The sequence below is a fragment of the Neltuma alba genome, unplaced genomic scaffold (genome assembly GCF_004799145.2).
Source record: "Neltuma alba isolate B1F8T4 unplaced genomic scaffold, ASM479914v2 tig00011242_pilon, whole genome shotgun sequence".
Lineage (NCBI taxonomy): Eukaryota > Viridiplantae > Streptophyta > Magnoliopsida > Fabales > Fabaceae > Neltuma > Neltuma alba.
In genome coordinates this window covers 46,548-67,167 of record NW_021635960.1, presented here as the reverse complement: position 1 = coordinate 67,167, position 20,620 = coordinate 46,548, and the positions used below count along the sequence as shown (strand labels likewise).

Here is a 20,620-nt window from a genome sequence, read left to right as displayed (position 1 = left end):
CTAAATATTTGACGGTGTCAATATGTATTTAATGGTAAGAACTAATAAATTTAATAATAAAAAGTTAAAGGATCTAACAAAGAATAAAAAAAATAGAGGGATCTAATTCAAAATAAAGATAAACTAGAAGGCCTTGCAAATTAATTTCTAAAAAAAAAAACAAAAGAAAATCAGTACCATAATATCAACATTAAATGTTAAATATATATATATATATTTTTTTTGGACGGAAAATGTTAAATATATATAAAGCTAAGTAAGTAGATTATATTTTTGCCCACTTAAATTAAACAAGTTGTTTTGACAAAAAAAAAAGTTTATTTTTATTTTTTTATACCTTTTTTTTTGGGGGGGGATATGTAATTTTACCCCTACTTATCCCTACGGAAGTGAAAAATATAAATAGTTTCAATGGCACGACCGTAAATTTGACTTCCTCAAATAATCACTCGCCAGTGATTTGTCGCATTCCATGATATCGGAATGATTCAATTCCCTCCTCTTGAGTGGTCCAAAGAGGAACTTTAAAAAAGGTCCCTTTTCTCGCACGTGAAACTAGCACAACACTGAAGAAGTGTATATTATTGTACCCAAAAAAAAAAGAAGAAGAAAAAGTGCGTATAATTTCCCCTTCCATTTGTATATTATTTTCCCCCTAGTTTGGATATTTTTATCGCTCTAAAGAACGTGAGATATAAATAAACACATAACTTTTTTTTTGGGCCTGAATAAATAAACACATAACGGAGTCCTGTAAGTTTTAACTTCCACCAGTTAAAAATTAAGATTAAAAACAAAATAAACTTTATATGTACTACGCATAATATGTGAAACTAACGACATTCTCCGTAGCTCGTGGATTATAGGATTTGTTAATGTTTTATATTAATAGTAGTATTTTTTTGCCCCATATATGAGCTTGCTTTTTATTGCAATCACTTATGGATTCCTCATTAATTTCCTCGATTGGTTTCTTTCCACGAAATTCTTTCGGATATCTGCATCCAAAATCCACAAAGTGAAGATGATAAGAATGCTGCTTTCACTTTTCAGCATGAGAAAGCACAAAAAAAAAAAGAAAAGAATATCACCCAACTCTTTTTTTTTGTTAACAAAAATAATATCTTTTTTTCGGCCATAAGAAGAGGAGCACGAAGAATTTGCTTTACTTGCCTTGCATAGATGCATTTTTACCACATTTACATATTTCTTCGCATCGAATTTCGTAAAAGCCAGAAAAAGCAAAAGCAAGCTGTCATAAAGGGCGTTTTATTTTTCCACAAAAAAGAATATTCCTTCTACATATTGTCGGGAAAATAATATTTTAAATATGGAAATGGCGATGACTTCAATTCACCCCTTTTTTTTGGCCAAACAATTCACCCCATTTGAAAATTATAAAAGATCAAACAAAAAATAATTAAAATTAAAATTAATTTTTTAGAAAGTATTCAATACAATAATGATAATAATAATAGGCTTCATTTAAAAAAATAAAGAAGAAATTTGAAAAGGAAAGGCGGGGACCCACACACGTGGGATTGGGATTGGAGTCATGACGATTGAGGAGGGCGGAGGAAAATCCAGAAAAGCAGCAGACTGGGGAGTCAACAAGACTTGTCCATTCCGCTGTTCACCAATTCAACTTCAATTCTCATTTCACTCCTCACACCATTCTAAAAAGATTAATGCTTTTCCCATTCCACTCCTCATTTTGATTTCTTCTGACTCTATCCCCAAACATTAAATAAATAAATGGCGACTCCCAATCCCCCCCCCCCCCAACAGCAATATATCCAAATCACAATCACAATGCTTCCTTCTTTTAATATCCCCCACCCATTCTTTAATTAATTTAATCACAACCAAACCACAAATAGCAGACCCCCAACTCCCCAGTGCCCTGCCCATTATCACCTTCCCTTTTCTCCATATATCTTTTGTCTTCTTTACGTATCTCACTCACACATCATATCTCATACTCTTTCACACGCAATTTCGTTAGCTGCTTTTGAATGCATTATATTTCGCTGTCGTTTCCTGTCCTCTTCTTTTCTCTTTCCCTGTATTAACAGTAACACAAAGTGTTCCGTTCTTTGCAGGGTGTTTGAAATACACTACAAGTATTTGTTTTTACACCAACTGAGATAAATTTTTTCTCATATAAAACAAACACTTTTCTACCTCGCACGTGCTTATTTTCACTTCCCCTGTCCCTTTAAACTTCATCTTCCAAACTCTCTCAGAGGCACAAACGCAGAGATTTGAGAAAACATGAAGCCAAGTTTTCACCCCGCTGCTCTACTCCTCTTCATTCTCTTCCTTGTATCCTCCTCCTACGGCTTATCTGCTCGTTTATCAACTACCCAAAAAGGTCAGCAAAGTACACGGTTCCCCCCCCCCAACGTTTAGTTAGTTAATTATCCCTATGTACGCTCTTGAAATGTGATGTTTGGAAATTATATCGTGAACATGGTTTCTGCAGGGCTGAGTATGAAGTCTCTTAAAGTGTCGGGGGAGAACTCTGTGTCGGCGTTAGAAGGCAGTGAGCCCATAGCAGTAAGCAATTACTGTATATAAATCCATCGTTTCTTCTTTACAGATGAATGTGGCATGGCCAGTTACGGTGATTTTTGTGCTGGATTAATGTTGTTGCAGAAGTTGATGGGGATGGAGGATTGCAATGGTGGAGATGAAGAGTGCTTGGAGAGAAGGATGACTATGGAAGCTCACCTAGACTATATCTACACGCAGCACCATAAGCACTGAAATTGAGTAAGCTTGAGAGTGGATCAACTTAATAAGCTAAGCTGGCTACAGATCTATGATATAATAATTGCTTGCCAAAAGTGGCATCATCGTTGTTATTATATATATGAACAGCTATTTGGTGTTTCTCATCTACGATATGAAGATTATATTGGGTGAAAAACAGCTAGGCGAAAGCCTTTACGTGTGCCTTTCTAAGGTCCTGCGAAATTGTTTCTAAGCTACTTTCTAGGAGTAAACTTAATTAGGAGAGAAAAGCTTGTAAGAGAGAGATTAATTAATTTCTGCCAGATGCTAAACATGACTGAGAATTTGTGCACGAGAACTGTCAGATGCACATATATAGCAGAGTTCCGCCAAATAATTTACTTGATGTAGGTTTCAGCGGTAAAAAAATCGTTTGTTCGCAGACAAATAACTTTGGTTTTTTGTTTTTTTAAATATATTTTATATTGTATGTATTGATATACAGATATATTGAGCGAGACATGACCGAAAACTAAGAGAAAGAAAGAACAAGAATGACAAGTGCAGAATTAAGTGAAGAGAAGGAGACAATGATGATCTGACTGAGAACAAGCGAAGAAACACGCACAAGAATCCATTCTGTCAAAAGAAGCATGACTGGCAATGAATATCGTAAATTGTTTGGAGCATTTCCAACTCTGGGTTTGAAAAACAAGCAGAAGAAGAAAAGCATCTTGAAACTCAACCTCTTGCTTGGATAAGTGTGCCCACAAGCACTTTCACACAAGCCTACGTTTCACGTAGTTAACTCGTATTTCATAAATCAGTATTAAAAAACTAGTCCAATTGAATTAAAACTATGGAGATGGCGGCATGGGAGGGTGTTATTTTTAAGTTGTACCAGCATTTGACTAGACTAACTAGGCCTGTCTGTGACGTGTTGAAGAGCATAGGATGGGTCGATAAGACTTGCCGCGAGAGACAGGTAGATGCTTGGCTCTAAATGGTAAAGCAGACTAACAAAATAACACGTGAAGTCAGAACTCCGCAGTGGTGGAGCAGCCATTGGACTTAAGATACGTGTTGGGCTCTCTCGGACTCTCTGGCCTCTTATCCTCCTTATTGGGCTTTCCTCCTCCTCATCACCTCGACCTCTCCCGACCCCGACCCAACCCTTGTTCGTTAGGACCTGCTGAATCCTTCCATGATTATTATTCTAGAATTAATTACTCCTTCGATTTTTAATATAAAATCTATTTAATTAATTTGATTAGATTAAAGAATTTAGATAAGTTATTTAATTATAAGAAATGTGACACGTTTTTCCCAAAACACCATAATCATCTTTCTTAATACTCCTTCTCTCTCTTCTACTTGATTATGGTTGAGAGAGTATTCATAGAGATAATCTAGAAAAAATTAATAAATATAAGAAATAGATTTTATATTTAGAACAAAAAATAACTCAATAATTGGGTTCTATATTAAGGGCCAGAGGAGTAGTACCTCTTATCCTAATTATAAGAGTTAGTTAATTAATTTAGAGAGATTAAAGAAAGAAGTTAAGTTAGTTATTTGTAATAAATATGTATTGTCTTCTCTACAATATTCTTGCTAATCAAGTTTATTGGTTAGAATTGTCATTGTTAGAAGGACTACTTTGAGAAAAAATATATAAATATAATAGACAAAATAAATTAGGGTCTTATATTTAAGATCAAAATAAAATCCAAACAAAATCTTATATTAAGTATCAGGTGTAGGACTTTTCACAGTTAGGATTCAGGGAGTAAACTAAATCCCAAGCCTACATCATTCGGAAGTAGAATCTGCAAATATAACGTTGGAGCCATCTGTAAGCTTAAAAATTAAAATATCTGAGACTTTACGGGGTGCGATTAAAACTGAAAAGTAACTTGAAGCCGCACACTTGGCCCCAAACCATCCCATACAAGAGAAAGCAAGAATTTTATTGGTTGGTCAAAAAAGCAACAATTGTTATGTGTTGCCACGTATTCTATGACGCGGGCGACTAGTACGCCACGTCATCCACTGTCCAAGCTAAAAGAACTAAGAAAAGGCGGTTCGAAATGCCAACAAAAATATTACTTTTTAATTTACAGAAGGGAAAAGCATGAGAGAGCCGGAGAGGCGATTTGGTTGGAAAAGCCCAAAGGCTAATTTATGAGTCATGGTCGTAAAGTCATAGCTCTGGTTTGTCCCTCTGCTTTTGCTCCATCCTCAGCTCGCTAACCTGCCCCGATCATCGCGTGCTCCAATGGGTCCAGTCCAGTAGAGTGCAGAAGGCAGCTGAAGAACGACGGCTTTCCGTTTAAGGCCTCAAGCAAGCATGGCTTCCTACCCGGTACGCAATTCTTGCTCCCCCCATGGCTATTCCAAGGCTCAAATGTGCTTCTTCAAGATTCTACGAGTGATTTCATCCGTCCCTCCCTGTCAACAACAACCTCTTCTTACTCCAAAACACGATCCCTCCAACTCTTCTCCGAGCACCAGAGGGAGTGATGTTGATTCCAATCTCCAATTCGGCGCCGCAGAATTCCAGTGCTCTGCGAGCGATTCCTCCGGCGTTGAAGAAACCAACGGCGGACACGACAGTGCGGATGTCTCCGGTACCAAGGAGACGGGTTTCAGGGAGCCGATCAGCGAGGATCCAGGAGGGAAAGAACCCGAGGAAGAAGCGCGTGAAACGGTGCCGTTTGGAGGGAATAGAAGGGCGAGTTATGATAACTGCTTGGACTTGCTGATCGAAGCCGCGAAACTAGTGCTTGAGGAACCGAGTGGAGAGATGGGACCGGGTTCCGAGTTAAGAACTGGGAGCAGGAACAGAGAAGAGCAGCGGGAGCAGAGATGGGTGGTTGTGGATTTATGTAAGGAAGTGAACGACACGTCGCCGGTGGTGAGGTCGAAGAGAGGGAGGAGCCAGGCGTTGCCGTTTAGGTTCCGAGACTCGGTGGTGGAGCCGCTGAGACGCTCGGGCGCCGCAAGAGCTCCCAAGAAACGATTCCTCGGGGCGTGAGCGATCACATAAAACGGCATGGCGTCTGGGTTAAGGTATTTGTGTAGAAATGGCAATGGCAGATAGATTGCTTAGGCTTAGAATTGTGGAGGAAGATGGTAGTATGTGACTGTGACGTTGTCGTAACCAATGGAAGAAGATATGAATATAGCTATAGACATATTTCTATGAATATATGCTGGTGTGTGTTTTTAATATAGTATTGGTTTGTAGGGAACCAAGGAAATAAATGAATAGATTCCAGTCATAAAGGCAGAAAAGGCTTTAAGAGAAAACTACTGACTTGGTAGTTGGTAATAATAGAACAGAAGAATGCGAGCGAAAGCTGATGCCCATCACCCCCTTGTCTCCATGAAGCATTCGAGGCAGCCTCTTTCAAGAAACAGGGTAGTGAAACACTTCTAGCTAGACGAGGCTTTGGACGCAAAGATTTGGGTTTGAATTTTATATTATTACCTCCGGTTATTAATTTAAAACCTTATTTGACTTTTATTTTGGTCATGATTATGAGATCTGAATCTATTTTATTTATCATATTTATACATTTTCTCTCTTAAAGTAGTCATTCTAATAATGGTAGTTCTAGTTAATAAACCTAACTAGTAAGAATATTTTATGAAAGACAACACATATTTATTACAAATAACTAACTTAACTTATTTCTTTAATCTCTTCAAGTTAGTCAACTAGCTTTTATAATTATGACCGGAAGTAGTATTATAAAATCTCATATTTAAAATTCGTTGCTCAGGCCACATCAATAAAAAATGAGTTGTCCTGTGGGGCTTCTTCATATGTTTTGGTACTACTATTGAGGAGTGGTGACTGGAATTTGAAATAATTCCTAGTGATAAATTACATACTCCTCCGATCTTTAATATAGGACTCAATTCTTGAATTAGTTTTGGTCCTAAATATAAGACTCATTTTTCATATTTATTAATTTTTCCTAAATTATCCTTATAGATACTCCATTAATTATAATCAAGTAGAAGATGGAGATGGAGTATTAAAAAAGATGATTATGGTGTTTTGGAAAAAATGTGTCATTTTTCTTATAATTAACTAACTTACCTAACTTCCTTAATCTAATCAAATTAGTTAAATGGGTCTTATATTAAGGACCGGAGGAGTATTTAAACTATTAAATAAATTATGATAAAAATTTTACTTTCCAAATCCATGTGATTTTATGTGTCTGAATAACGAATCGAGTTCAAATTCAAATCCTAATTCAAACATAACATGAACGAAACGAGGTTGGCTACGACGCTGGTATGTTGAGAGATGCTGTCTTTTGCATGGCAGTTTGACGTTTGTAAATGACATGCCTTTCTATAAATTTCATGGACGCACTTTTCATTTATATACTAATGACATTCAATTTAAATACTTAACTAATTGTCATTTTATGACATGAAGTTTTCTGTGACAAAAATCTAAAGATATTAATTAATGTAGGAGGTTAATTTATGCGAAATAATTCAAACAATATTCTTTAAAAATTAAACTGCTTTAAGTGAAAAGGCCACGCACGGGAGGCACCATTCCTCCCATGTAAGTTCTGAGAAGTACTTTGTTTCCTGGTAACCGGTAAGCAACTAATTAAACTTTAGATTTGTCACACACATACAGGTTTATAACAGAACCTGCTGGTCAAAAATAAAAATATAACACAACCTTTTGCAAGGGCTAATGCTCATAGGCTGGTTTTTATATAACATCGTACTATTCCCCTAAATTTCCAAACTTATAAGTCTGATCTGGACAATAGAATAACGTAATTTCATCCCAAGAAAGAAGTGCAAAAAAAAAAAAAATCTTCCTTCTTCCACTGTTTCAATGCTCTGTTGTCCTTAACAATCCAGGACAACATATTTACATTCTTATATTTAATACTAGCGGGGTAAAATTAAACATTCTTATGTTTTACTTCCAGAGTTCGATTGAATCAGTTGCAGTTGCAGTTGCAGTGCAGGTCTAGAAAAAATCCAGAAAGCATGCCATGATAAATTTATATTTATTGTTGGTTTAAAATAATCAGGTATCATTTCCCAAAGTTTTTTCAGAGCAAAATTTATTTCATATCAATTTCGATATCAGATAGAGTACTACAATATTAATAACCTATGCATCAGTGAACAAGGGGCGCTAAATTATGGAGGGAGAAGAATGGCCTGATTTTTGCCTTTTGGGGACACGGCTTAAACGACAGTTGATGAAGCGCCGTTCAATTCGAGAAGTCGAAATATGGGTATGCGTCGTTTAACACCGAGCTGGGTGATAAACGTAAGAGTTCAAAACCGAAACCCTCTCAATCTCGTACCCAGGCCTTCACTTCGGAAGTGTCGCTGACTCTACTTGGTCTCACTCACCTTATCTGCTTCTTTCGCAGCTACTGCCACTGACGGGACATGGCAAACGGAGGCTCTGCTGATAATGCCACTGAGTCACAACGAGAAGAAGCCAAGACAACTGACCGGCAGCAAGCCTCAAATGCCCCCTTATCCTCTTCCGAAGACTCTGACAATGATTCGGACGCGGAGTCGGAGTCTTCCTATGACTCTTCCTACGAAGGAGATTATGAGGAAGGAAATGACGTTCGCGACGCTCTGGCCTACCGGCGATCCCGCGAGGAATTAGCCCAATTGGAGAACACTCCTGAGGCGAACTTCGAGCTGTTCTCGGAAGTCCTCGACAGCAAGCGATTGAAGAGCATGCACGAGGAGGAGGACAAAGAGATTTTGGCACAGTCTGACCCTTTTGATTTCCCCAAAGACCCAGAGAATTGGAGGGAAGAAGACTTGGGGAGTTTTGGGCGGATGGTCCATTGGAAATTGGGGGAACGGGTTGGGACCCGGTTTGGGCAGATGAAGATGATTGGGAATACGTGCGGGAGGAGCTTGCTGCCGGAAGGAAACCACCCATTGCCCCATTTTATGTGCCATTCCGGAAGTACAATCCTGCGATACCCGATAACCATTTCGACATATCTACCCCCAAGGCCGTAATTGAAGAGTTGGATAGGATTGAGGAATTCCTCCAATGGGTCAGCTACATTTTTCCCGATGGCAGCTCGTATGTATAATTTTCACCTGTAACTTACCATTTACTGAGTATGTTGTGGAAGGTTTAGTGCATCAGGTCGGGAAGTGATTATCTGAATGTTTTAACTAAAAAGCTGACTAGGAGTAGTCAGTTAGTTCCATCGTTTTTTCAAGTTGCAACTTGCATGCTTCATATAATTTCGAACTTAATATTAATGTTATTTATGAATTTAAAGTGGTAGATTTTACGTCTTCCGTTTGTTTTATGAATTTATTATTGATAAAACCGATTATCATCATGGAGCATTAACACTACACTTGCGTGCTAAGTCACATTACTGAATTTCTGTTTTTGTTCTAAACCTGTTTACACAGTAAGCTAAAGACGTTTTTGGAGACGTTGCATGTGTTCATATTTATAAGCTAATACTATCGATTGAAATTTTCTCTAATTGGGTTACTGTTATTAGTATGGTACCGTCAGAGTCGTTGAGTTATTTTGCTTTTATGACGTCAGCATTACCATATGACGTTTGACACTTGCTACATTTTATTTTCCCATGGTAAACTGGATGGGAGGTGACTATGTGATCAGTAGCATGCTATTACATTTAACAAACCTGTCAGCCTTTTGGTCTGTCTCCATGAATTTCTGATTGCACTCGTTCGAAATGTTAGGGTTGTGTTAATTAATGCTTCTCAAATTCATGGGTTATATAATTACCTCTGATGCTATTTTGATACTCCCCCCCTCTTAACTTCCATATTTCTTAACCCAGAATATTCTTTTTCACCAAGGTATGAAGGCACTGTTTGGGATGATAATGCTCATGGAAAAGGTGTTTATGTTTCTCCAGAGGGGCTAGTCAGGTTTGTCTTTACTTCATTATGTCTGCTGTTCCATTTTGTATATTGAACAGCCTCGGTGTTGGTATGAGCCTAGCCATCATCCTGGCGAGAATGCTTCCAATCTCCTGGATTACTGTGAAAACATAGTATATAACTGTTGTTCTTATTGGCTATAACAGATTTTATGAAGTTATTATGCATAGCAAGATGCAATAAATATTTATCTTTCCTGAAGATATATCTTATCTTTCATTCGTATTTTATCATCCATAGGGTAAGGCTGATTGCCAATACATTCCACTTGTGTTTGTTCCAGCATGTTCTGGCTATCCCATTGGCTGTATCAGCTTATTATCCAATATCCATTAATCTATCCAAATATCTTCTGCCTTTTCATGTTGTTAACATTTCAGAATGCCTTTTCTATTCATAGGTATGAAGGCGAATGGCTCCAAAATGACATGGAGGGTCATGGCGTCATTGAAGTTGATATTCCTGATGTTGAACCTGCTCCTGGTTCCAAGTATGACACTAGCATCTAGACTTGTCAATAAGTTTCACGATGCATCACAGGTCGAATAAACCTATGAAATTATTTTATTTGATGGGAGCAACATTAAATTTATAAACAATGAAGCGGAGAGAAGGCTCACTCAACCATAAAGTGAGAGGGTTCCTACTTAATCTAAAAGACTTTGCTCTTAAAATAGGATTACTCTATCATATCAAAATTGAAAACTTAAACTAGCCTTGTCTTAATCAAAACAGAGCATTTTAGCTAATCCTAAATCCATGGAAGTATTGTTCAACCATTTAAAGAATTACTTAGACTAAGTGCGTTTTAATTAAAAAAGCAATAAAGAAAAGAAAACTTGTTAATTAAAATATATGCATAATAACATGTAATCTCCAACATCTTCCGCTTAGTAGGCATTTCCAACTTTGAGCTGTTCTTCTAGCATTGCCAATTGTCAGCAACAGCTTATTTTGGTTGATACTGTTGGCTGATTTTACTCATGTCCTTAGGCTTGAAGCGAAGATGCGTGCTGAAGGGAAGATTATATCAAGGGATTATATGTCCCCTGAAGACAGAGAATGGCTTGAGATGGATATTGAAGATAGTTATAATCTTGCTGATGGGACCTATGAAATTCCATTTTATGATAATGATGAATGGGTTGAACAATTTGGAAGAAAACCGTAAGTTTTATTAGTTAGCTCTTTGTTGCCTGTTGTTACTAAGCATTGTTTTCCCTCAGTTTTTAGAAAGAGCGATGTTGTAAGTTCTCACTGAGCATCACACTTCTGTGTGCCCCCTCTCTGAGTCATCCTTATCTTTTTATGCCAGGGAGAAAGGTCGTTATCGGTATGCTGGTCAATGGAAACATGGAAGAATGCATGGATGTGGTGTATATGAAGTCAATGAGCGTACGGTTTATGTAGGTGCCTAATATAGACAACATATGCACTCAAATTATTAAGTCAAATCTATCTCTTGGTCTTTCTTTTTGTTTGGCCACGGGGAGAGATATTCGGAATTTTTAGTTGCGAAATAAGTGCAGATATTGTACTTTTTGGAGAATTTTCTAGTTCCCTAAGGCTTGCTACATTTTTTTGCTTGCTAGTTACATTATCCATGTGCATGCAGGGAAGATTTTACTTTGGAGAAATGTTGGATGATTCTGAGGGCTGTGATGACGAAACTTCTGCGGTATTGAATAACTTGCCATTGTTTAGTTTCTTTCAGCTCGGCAAGGAAAATGTACTAGCTTTTTAACTACTAACTCTCCTCCATTCTGTACTTCCAGCTGCATGGTGGTATAGCAGAAGTGGCTGCTGCAAAGGCTCGCATGTTTGTCAACAAGCCTGATGGAAGTATGTTTGAAATCCCTCAAGTCTCTCATATTGAAAGCCTTGCGCACGCGCGCACTCAAATATTTTCTTCCCTTCCCTATTGGTTAGATTCCTAGTAGTTTTGTACTTTTATTGAATTAATGAAAGTCCTTCTGTTATCCTGAGCTTCATAGAACTTCTTTTGGTTTTAACATTCATAGGATCTTCTATTTTCCTGGGCGGTTTCATCTGGGTTTCAATAGTGTGTTCATCTAAAATTTTTTCACGTCATCTGCTTATGCTTGAATCAAACAAATTAACGTAGCATATGTTACCTTACGAGAGGATTACAATAGTGTTCTTGCCTCTTTGAGAATTCATGCTTCCCTAGCATAAGCTAATTGACACACTGAAAGAATATCACTTGTGGCTTTAGAAAGCTTGTAGTTGATTTACAATGCCCACAGTAGCTTGGACCATGCTTTCCCAGGACAGTTTAGTACACTTATTGCTCTTATTCATGCTTCCCAACCATAAGCTAATTGGCACACTGAAAGAGTATCACTCATGGCTTTAGAAAGCTTGGATTTGATTTACAATGCCCACAGTAGCTTAGACCATGCTTTCCCAGGACAGTTTAGTACACTTATTGTTCTTTTTCTTTCCAAATTTCTGACTTGACTGATAAAATAGATCAGCTGACCAATTGAAATTCACACAACAAGGTTTTTAATTCCTATGAATTACATGTACCACCTAGTAATAAAATTTCCTTTCTTCTCCTTTTTCGTTTAAACAATTTTCATTTTCTGATCATATTGATGTGGTTCAAATTTTGTATCTGCTTTTTCAACAGCATCTTTGCTTATTATTTGTTAATTATCTTTCAACGTTTGTCCACTCAGTGGTTAGAGAAGAGAGGGGTCCATATAGTGATCCTCAACACCCCTACTTCTATGAAGAAGACGATGTGTGGATGGCACCAGGCTTCATCAACCAGTTCTATGAAGTAAGATTGGGCAGCATTCAATCTTCTTTACTCTCTGTTTTTCCATTATATGCGTGAAAATGAGACACAGACGTAATTCTATGGCAGGTCCCTGATTATTGGAAGACATATGTGCATGAAGTAGATCAGGAAAGGGAAATGTGGTTGAACTCCTTCTACAAGGCTCCACTTAGGATACCCATGCCAGCTGAACTTGAATACTGGTGGTCAAAAGGTGCTGATTCTCTCTGTGCGCAAACGAGTGTGTAGTATGCATATATGACTATTTTTATCCATTGTCCCTTGTTGATGCTGATTTTTCTTCCCTCTAGCATATTCTCTGCCAACAAGAAACATTTCCTTTAATTCATCCCTTAATTTCTTGATCAGATGAGACTCCTGAGTTTATCCTTATTAACAAGGAACCTGAGCCTGATCCTGAAGATCCATCAAAGCTCATATATACTGAGGATCCTCTCATCCTTCACACACCAACTGGACACCTAATTAATTATGTTGAAGATGAGGAACATGGAATACGTTTATTTTGGCAACCACCCTTAAACAAGGGTGAGGATGTGGACCCAGAGAAGGCCCACTTTCTTCCCCTTGGTTATGATGAGTTTTTTGGACGAGAGAAAAGGGATGGAAAGGATGGCATATTGATGCGTGTTGTGCTAGCAGCGGAAAATGCTTTGAAGCCATTATTTAATAATTTGGAGAAATGGACTGAAGAGCAGAAGAAAAATAGTGAAATGAAAAAGAAGGCATTGGAGAAAGAACTTGAACTGGTAGAAGCTGAGTTGTCTCTGGAAGAGGCAGTTGCAGATTTGGATGAATTGTTGAGAAGAAGAGAGGAAGAGGAGGAAAAAAAGGTGGAAATGGGTTTGCTAGAAGAAGAAGAAGAAGACACTGCTGAAACCAATCAAGATGGAGAAGCTCGCATAGCAGAGGAGGAAGTGAAAGAGGAGGAGGAAGAAGATGGAGACGGAGACGAAGATGAGGATGAGGATGATGTTGCACAATCAAGCTTCGGCTCCATTGAACAGGAACAGTCAAGAGATAGCCAGAAGGGTAGCAAACCTGGGAAATCACCATTTTCTACATCTTCACTTTTTTTCACATCTAATAGCCTTGTTTCAGGGGTGAGTTATGACTTCCTACTTTTCATCTGATGCATGCTTCTCTGGAAACATGTGTGTGATTCAGTTAAGTTAATCTTGAGCAATGCTGCTTTTCTGAAACCTTGGGCCTTTCTCTGTTGACCTTGCAGGTTCCGTTCAGGATGCAAAGTCCCTTTTTCCTGTTGAAAAAGGGTAAATCAAAATCACAGTCGACTCCTCCTTTGTCTGCTGACGACTTCAGTAATGTGAGAACATTTGATTCAGTTAGTTTTCGTCCAGTTATTGGCCAGAAGAGAAGTTTGAAGGCTATTGGCCAAACACTTGGGAGGGTCAAGGTAAAAAGCCATTCAGATAGGAAATGTTTTAAAGTGCGTTCATTGTCTCGGACCCCATGCCATTCCCCGGATTCTTCGAGTTTTAGAAACAAGTTAGAAGAGACTGGAACGAGGAGGGGCATGTGGTTGCATACAGCACCAGGGAGGGATTTAGACAGTGTATTGTCTTTGCATACACCAGTGCATAGTTTGAAGCATATAGAGAGAGAGTGTGTTGGCGAATGGGATTCTTTTTATCCAAATATGCCAACTGTGAATCCAAGTATCTTCATTTTCAGTTGAATAAACTGGGGAAAGGAAAAGAAAGATGAGCATGAAAGGAATGAGGGGGATTATTCTTTTGTTTTTTTTTTTACCGTCTTATTTTTGTCTGTAATGGTGAGGTTGAAAAATGAAAACTTTTTGTGAGATTTATGCCACTCGCTGCCGGAAAGGAATTTTCCATTAGAATTGTTGGATATTGTTTGCATTTCATTTTCACCACGTTTCACTTTCTTGAATTTCATATCAATAAACGATAAACCATAATCCAAACTGTAGCTGTAAAAGATAAATGACAATTGAATCATGGCTATTCTCGTTTTCTTTTCTTATTGTGACTGACATTGAAAGCCATTAATCAGCAATTTCAACAGCCGCCAGTACAGAAGATGCGCTTTACTCGTTAACATCATTGTTGCTGCATGTAGCTTGATGACCATCATAATTGACGGTTAGGAGGAAGGTCTGATAGAAAGGTCCACTGGTCCCCAAAAGGCCTAAGCGAAGGCTTGATAAGGTCAATTATGGCATACAGCCATACACAGCCCTACCATCCCGTCTTGTGGGAACTGTGCTCTTGATTCAGTGCATCTAATTTTCTTGAGATCAACGAGAACGACCTCTTTCAGTAATCCAAAACTCAAGAAAGTCACAAAAGAATTCCATAGTATGTTAGTATTCAATATATATCATCAATAATTTTTTGCCAGCATATAATCAAGATTGAGTGATTATTTTTTGCAGTATGAATTATAATTTTGAAGATATATGCAGTAATTTCTTCCCATGATTTTTCTTTTTCTTTTTTCTTTTTTAAAGATCATGTTTTTTAACATTCTTAGTGGGTTTTTGAAGTATTATTTTTCTCCAAATAATATTGAAAAAATTATACTCAATTTTTTTTTGGCCAGCCTACTTGATTACACATAGATCATAACTAAAGGAGGTTGTTCCCGTAATCGAATTTATAGAATAAACGATGGGACATCAATAAAATTTCAATACCATACCACGGTAATCCAGCAAGCGGCTCCTTAATCTGATGCAGCTAAAAAGTTAATTTTTAAAGAAAAATTAATTAATTACGTATGGATTACCGACCTTATCTTTACCCACTCCCAATAATGCTTTCCATTACATCATCAAGGATTGACTTCGTTATCTTACGCTCTTTCCGAGTCGTAGTGTAGATTCCAATTCCAAAATGGGACGCAAAGGAATATTTTTCAGGCAGTGGCTGTGGTGAAATCAGATATTTAGCGAATATTAATTAAGAAATCAACAACTAGTTAATTTTTTTTTTGAAAAAACAGAAAAAGAAAAGCATGATGGAGCGAAAGAGCGGTCTGATCAGAAGTCACCAACTGACATATGATTGAAAAATAAGGAATCTTTGGTGCCCCATTTGTTGATCTGAGTAAAGAAAGCCAAGAAACAAGCATCACATGATATCTTAATCCTAATAATTATCAAAGAAAGACCGCTAATGTGCCGATAGAATAATATCATATTTTTTTATATATTATAAAATATCTTATTGATGAATGTGATTTAGTTTTAAATATAGGACTTAGATTCATTTTTGTCTCCTTTATTTAATATATATATTTTTTGACATTGCCCTCATGAATTTTACAATTGTTTTCGTCTTTTTTCCCTTCATATTTAAACAAAAGTGTTTTAGAAAAAAGTGACATCATTTTTACATAATAGTGATAAATTTTAATTAATTTATTTAATTTTCATAAATTATTTAGAAAAATCCCAAAAAAATAATTGTTGAATTTTTAAATTCTAAATCGGTATTGATTACTACAATCGTAAGGAAAATGATTACACTTGAAAATTAAATAACATGTTTTTATAGTAATTCCTAACTTAAAATTTTGAAATTTAACAGTTATTTTTTAAAGATTTTTCCAATTATTTAGCTGAGTGTGTCACTGATGAATTGATGTGATCCATCTGTCCCTACCATGTTGTCTCATTCATGAAGCGTTCATCAGCCGGACCACTTGAATAAGACATAATCCTTCTTGTTTGTCTACATGGTTTCATCGTATTCACTTATCATTCAAATTGATTTTAGGAATTAATTCTGATTTTTAACTCGAAATATTTAACAATGGCGACGCGTATTCCTCTTTCGTATGGTCTTTCACAGTGATCTGTTTTAAGGAAGTTTGGCTGCTTATTTGTTTCACGCGACCGTCAAGAAAGACGCAACCTTACCTCCCAAACATCTCCAATCATAGTATGTGTCCAATAAAATTGTCGAATCTTAATCTGCTTTTATAAATTCACCATCCGTTTTACTCAAGGAATCCCATTTGCTTCTTTACTACTAAAACAGAAAGACAAACCATGTTTCGTGGAGATCTAGACGAAGCATCCACATTTTTACTTCTTTTGGACCTCTGAAAAAGAACTTGAATAATTTACTATTTTCTGAAGTTGTGAACATTAAGAAACAAAGGTTTTGGGAGGTTGTCAAGGTGTTTCAGTGAAAAGTCATTATTAATTATCATGGACCAAATAATGTGAGTATAATGTAAGATCTAATTATAGAATCATATAATAAGATTATGTGACAAAACATGTGATTTAACATATCTAAAATTGCGGACATGATTTTGTCACGTTCTCTAGATCCTTAAGACCCATTTGATTCGCTGAAATTATTTTGATAGAACTAAAAAGAATGAAAATGAAAAATGAGAATTTGGGTTTTTGAAGAAATGGATGGAATATTAACTAAAGTAGCTTAAATGTGCCTTTGATCACATAATTTAATTTTGGGCTTCAAGTCAATACTTCAATGGAGCGCGAGATAGTTTGTTTTTAGTAAAAATAAGAATTTTCTACATATAATACCAAAAAAAAAAGAAGACGTCTCTATATTTTCTTGATAAGAAAAGTCTATGCCTTTAATACTAAACTTAGAAGTAGTCAAAATATGTCGCTATAAGAAGCTGGAATGCAGATTGATACTACCTCCAATCTTAATTTTAAGATCTTATTTGTAGAGATTTTATAAATAAAATCAGAGGTAATATTTGATAATGCCAGGCAATAAGTTTTGGGTATTCAAAGCTTGACGAAAGTTGACAGAGATCCTGTCTTCGGTTCTTTTTTATTTGGCCATAAATTCTGGCCATGGTTTAACGCAAATGTTAAATGCGTGTGGGAGTTTGATGCTAAGTGGCAACAAGGTTCATACACGCTTGTCTGTCCCCAGGTGAATTATAGAAAAGCAAGACACTGCTATGACCAGGCATTATATCCTGCAGTTTTTTTGGGTATGTGAATATTTGATTGATTTAGATTCAAGTATTGTTGAATTTAATAAAGAGCAGTTCTGTTAAAGGCTTTTTTTGTGTATTACACGGACTCGGACGCTAAATATTGCATTTAAGTAGTCAAAACTCCTGTAAAAAGTAGTCAACTCCTTTCAATAAAATCAATGTCTATTGATACTATATTGTATAGTTTTTCAGGAGAAAATCTAACTGGACAAATTGAAAAAAAAAATTTCTCTGTGCCCAGAATGCGTTTACAAATACTACCTCCGGTCCTTAATATAAAACCCTATTTTATTTTTGTTTTGGTTATAAATATAAGACCCCAATTCATTTTATTTTTTATATTTATATTTTTTTTCAAAGTAGTTATTCTAACAATGATAATTATAGTCAATACACTTGTTTAGCAAGGATATTTTAGGAAAGACAACACCTATTTAGGACAAATAACTAACTTAATTTACTTCCTTGATTTTCTCAAATTAGTCAACTAGTTCTTATAATTAGGATTAGAAATAGAGAGATAGTATATAAGTTAGCCACGCAAGGAATGAACAAACAGGGCAACGTTAGAGTTGGTCTGTATTGGCGGAAGGTATACAGCCAACCCTATCTATGCCGTGTATGTTTAAAGTCGGCTCATCAACTGTATTGTAAATTGCCATGCGAGTTGGCTTGGACCACATAGTGCATCTAAGGATTTTTCAAAATTTCTTTGTTTCATTGTATTGCCTCGTCTGTAACAGCTCATTTGATTTTTAATTTGAGAATGTTTAGGATTTATTTGGTATGAGAGAAGATAAAAAAACAGAAAGAGGAGGGGAGAAAAATTTTTAATAAGCTTGATTTAAAAAATTTAAAAAGTGGGGTTAAAAACTTTTAATTAATTTTTATTACTCTTTTATATTACTTCTTCTCTTTATTAACATTTCAGAACCCCACTTCTCTAGTTTTTTAAGTAAAGCTCATTAAAATTTTTCTTTCCCTTCCCTCTTCTCCATTTTCCTTATACCAAATGATACCTTAGGTTCCCTTGAAAGTCCTTTTTAAAAGCACTTTCATACAATTGGAGATAAAATTCTTCTTACATATTTATTTTATATATTGTAAAATTATTTTTAAAATTATGGTTTGATTTTCACCCTGAACATCCTTGATTCTAAATATAAGATTCTAATCTACTTTGTCTCTCATATTTATTTTTTTTAAATTTTTGTAATAGCTGCACATTTGCACGTGTTAAAATTTCATCAAATGGTAATTCTAGCTAATATAGTTGATTAACAAGGATATTTATAAAAAAAATAACACATATTTATTAAAAATAACTAATTTAATTAATTTTTTGAATATACTCATATTAGTGAACTAGTTTTTATATTAAAAACCGATAGTAACAAAAATGGATGAGCTTAATTAACCTTTGATTGATTAACTCTGTCTTGTTAATGAAACCAGAATTGAAGCTAAACAGAAACGTGGGTGGGACACACAAACTGAGGAGGTTGAAAGGGAAGTAGACCGAATTAGATGCACAGCACACATAAGACCACCAGAACACAGAGGTGACTACTCATACCCCGCCGGCAAAAAGGGTCCGTCCTCACCAATAATCAAGCGGTGAATATTGCATTTTGCATTAATATTCTGCTCTGCCATCCACCCTTAAATATTTACCATGTATCAGGTCCTTTTATCACAAGGCATTAAGAAAAAGCAGTCAGAACTAGTTAAATGTAATTTTTTTTTAACAAATTTTCAAACTTTGATTGATGTGGTTTATTGGGTTATTTGGGGGGGGGGGAGAGGATGGATGAACAAAAAGAGACCAGAGCATTTCTTTTTAAATGATTTACAAGTGTTTTATTAAAATTCTTCTTAAAGACGCTCTGTAACAAGGACAGGAGCAAGTATATGTTAAAAACTAGTGGTGATCAATATGGTGTTATAAATAAAACAGGCGGGAGTGATATATGTATTGGGCATGATCCCCACATAAACAAGTAGCAAAGCTGTGTGGGATCCCCAACCCCACAAAATTTATAATTTGAGAAGTGCTTTAACTACATGCATGCATAGTTTAAAAGCAAAAAAAAAAAAAAAAAGAAGGGTAAACATGTAGAAATGGGAAGTGGAAATAAGAAAAGATGAAGGGGTAGGGCAGGGAGGGAGGCCGATCAAGTTGGCGTCATCCTAAGAACGAGGGGGACACATGAAAGCAATGATGAAAAAGAGAAGACGGGAAAATGGCAAAAACAGAGTACCCGTTTGGACTGAGCCAGAGCCCACTCTGCAGTTGAAGCCTTCCCTGCTACCTCCCAAATTAAACCCCCCCCCTCCCCGGTCATATTCCTAACAATTAATCCAACATATTGTTACTTAATCGCATGTACTTTATTAATCACCGACCCATAATGATATACTTGGCAATTAAGATCACCCTCCCCTTTTATAGAATGTTTTTAGGACCATATCCTGTAGATGGGTCATTGTTAGAATGCTTGTGTCCTTAAAATAGCGTCATTTTCTGACGATGATGATGAGACGAACTTGATTGGGGGGCGGTCAGGAATCAGGAACACTGATATATAGGGCTAAAATAGCATCCCTGTTTGTGATGGGCGCAGTAATAATCATAATTTGGCTGAAACGCAGCCAATAATTTAGGCTCTCCATTACATCATTCTCTCACGCATACTTCCAACTTAAACAGAGACCCTTACTTATCCTCTTACCCTCCCCCTCCTTCCCCCAGTTTTGTCTCTTCCTCTCCTGTCTGTGACTTTCCATTTCCCAAACACCCACTGCCATAACCCCCCCCCCCCCAATTATTTTTCTTCCCCATCCCTTTCGTTGCTTTCCATTATATTCTCAGGATAAGCCTATTCTTCATAACTTTTACTATATCACACGTATATTCAAATTAATCCTGGTTAGATGATTTGGCGTCCTTCCATGTTTATTATTTAAAATGGAATATTAGATGCACAGTTCTTTCACACCTCTGGTAATTCGTCTGGATCGAAACTGACTGAAATTTTATGGGCGTGTGTTCTTAAATAAGATAAAGAAATTGAATATCGCCCTTCCTTCAACAACAGCAAATAT

General features: G+C 36.5%; 1 protein-coding gene and 1 pseudogene across 1 annotated transcript; both read left to right on the top strand.

Moving 5' to 3' along the window:
- The first annotated feature begins 2,188 nt into the window (after positions 1-2,188).
- Positions 2,189-3,046, top strand: LOC114762788 (putative phytosulfokines 6). The gene is made up of 3 exons (XM_028952366.1): positions 2,189-2,374; positions 2,486-2,559; positions 2,659-3,046. The coding sequence occupies exons 1-3, from the start codon at positions 2,275-2,277 to the stop codon at positions 2,767-2,769; spliced, it is 285 nt and encodes a 94-aa protein (XP_028808199.1). The 5' UTR covers positions 2,189-2,274; the 3' UTR covers positions 2,770-3,046.
- A 5,057-nt stretch (positions 3,047-8,103) lies between these two features.
- On the top strand, positions 8,104-14,423 carry LOC114762782 (protein TIC 100-like; annotated as a pseudogene).
- The last annotated feature ends 6,197 nt before the right edge of the window (positions 14,424-20,620 follow it).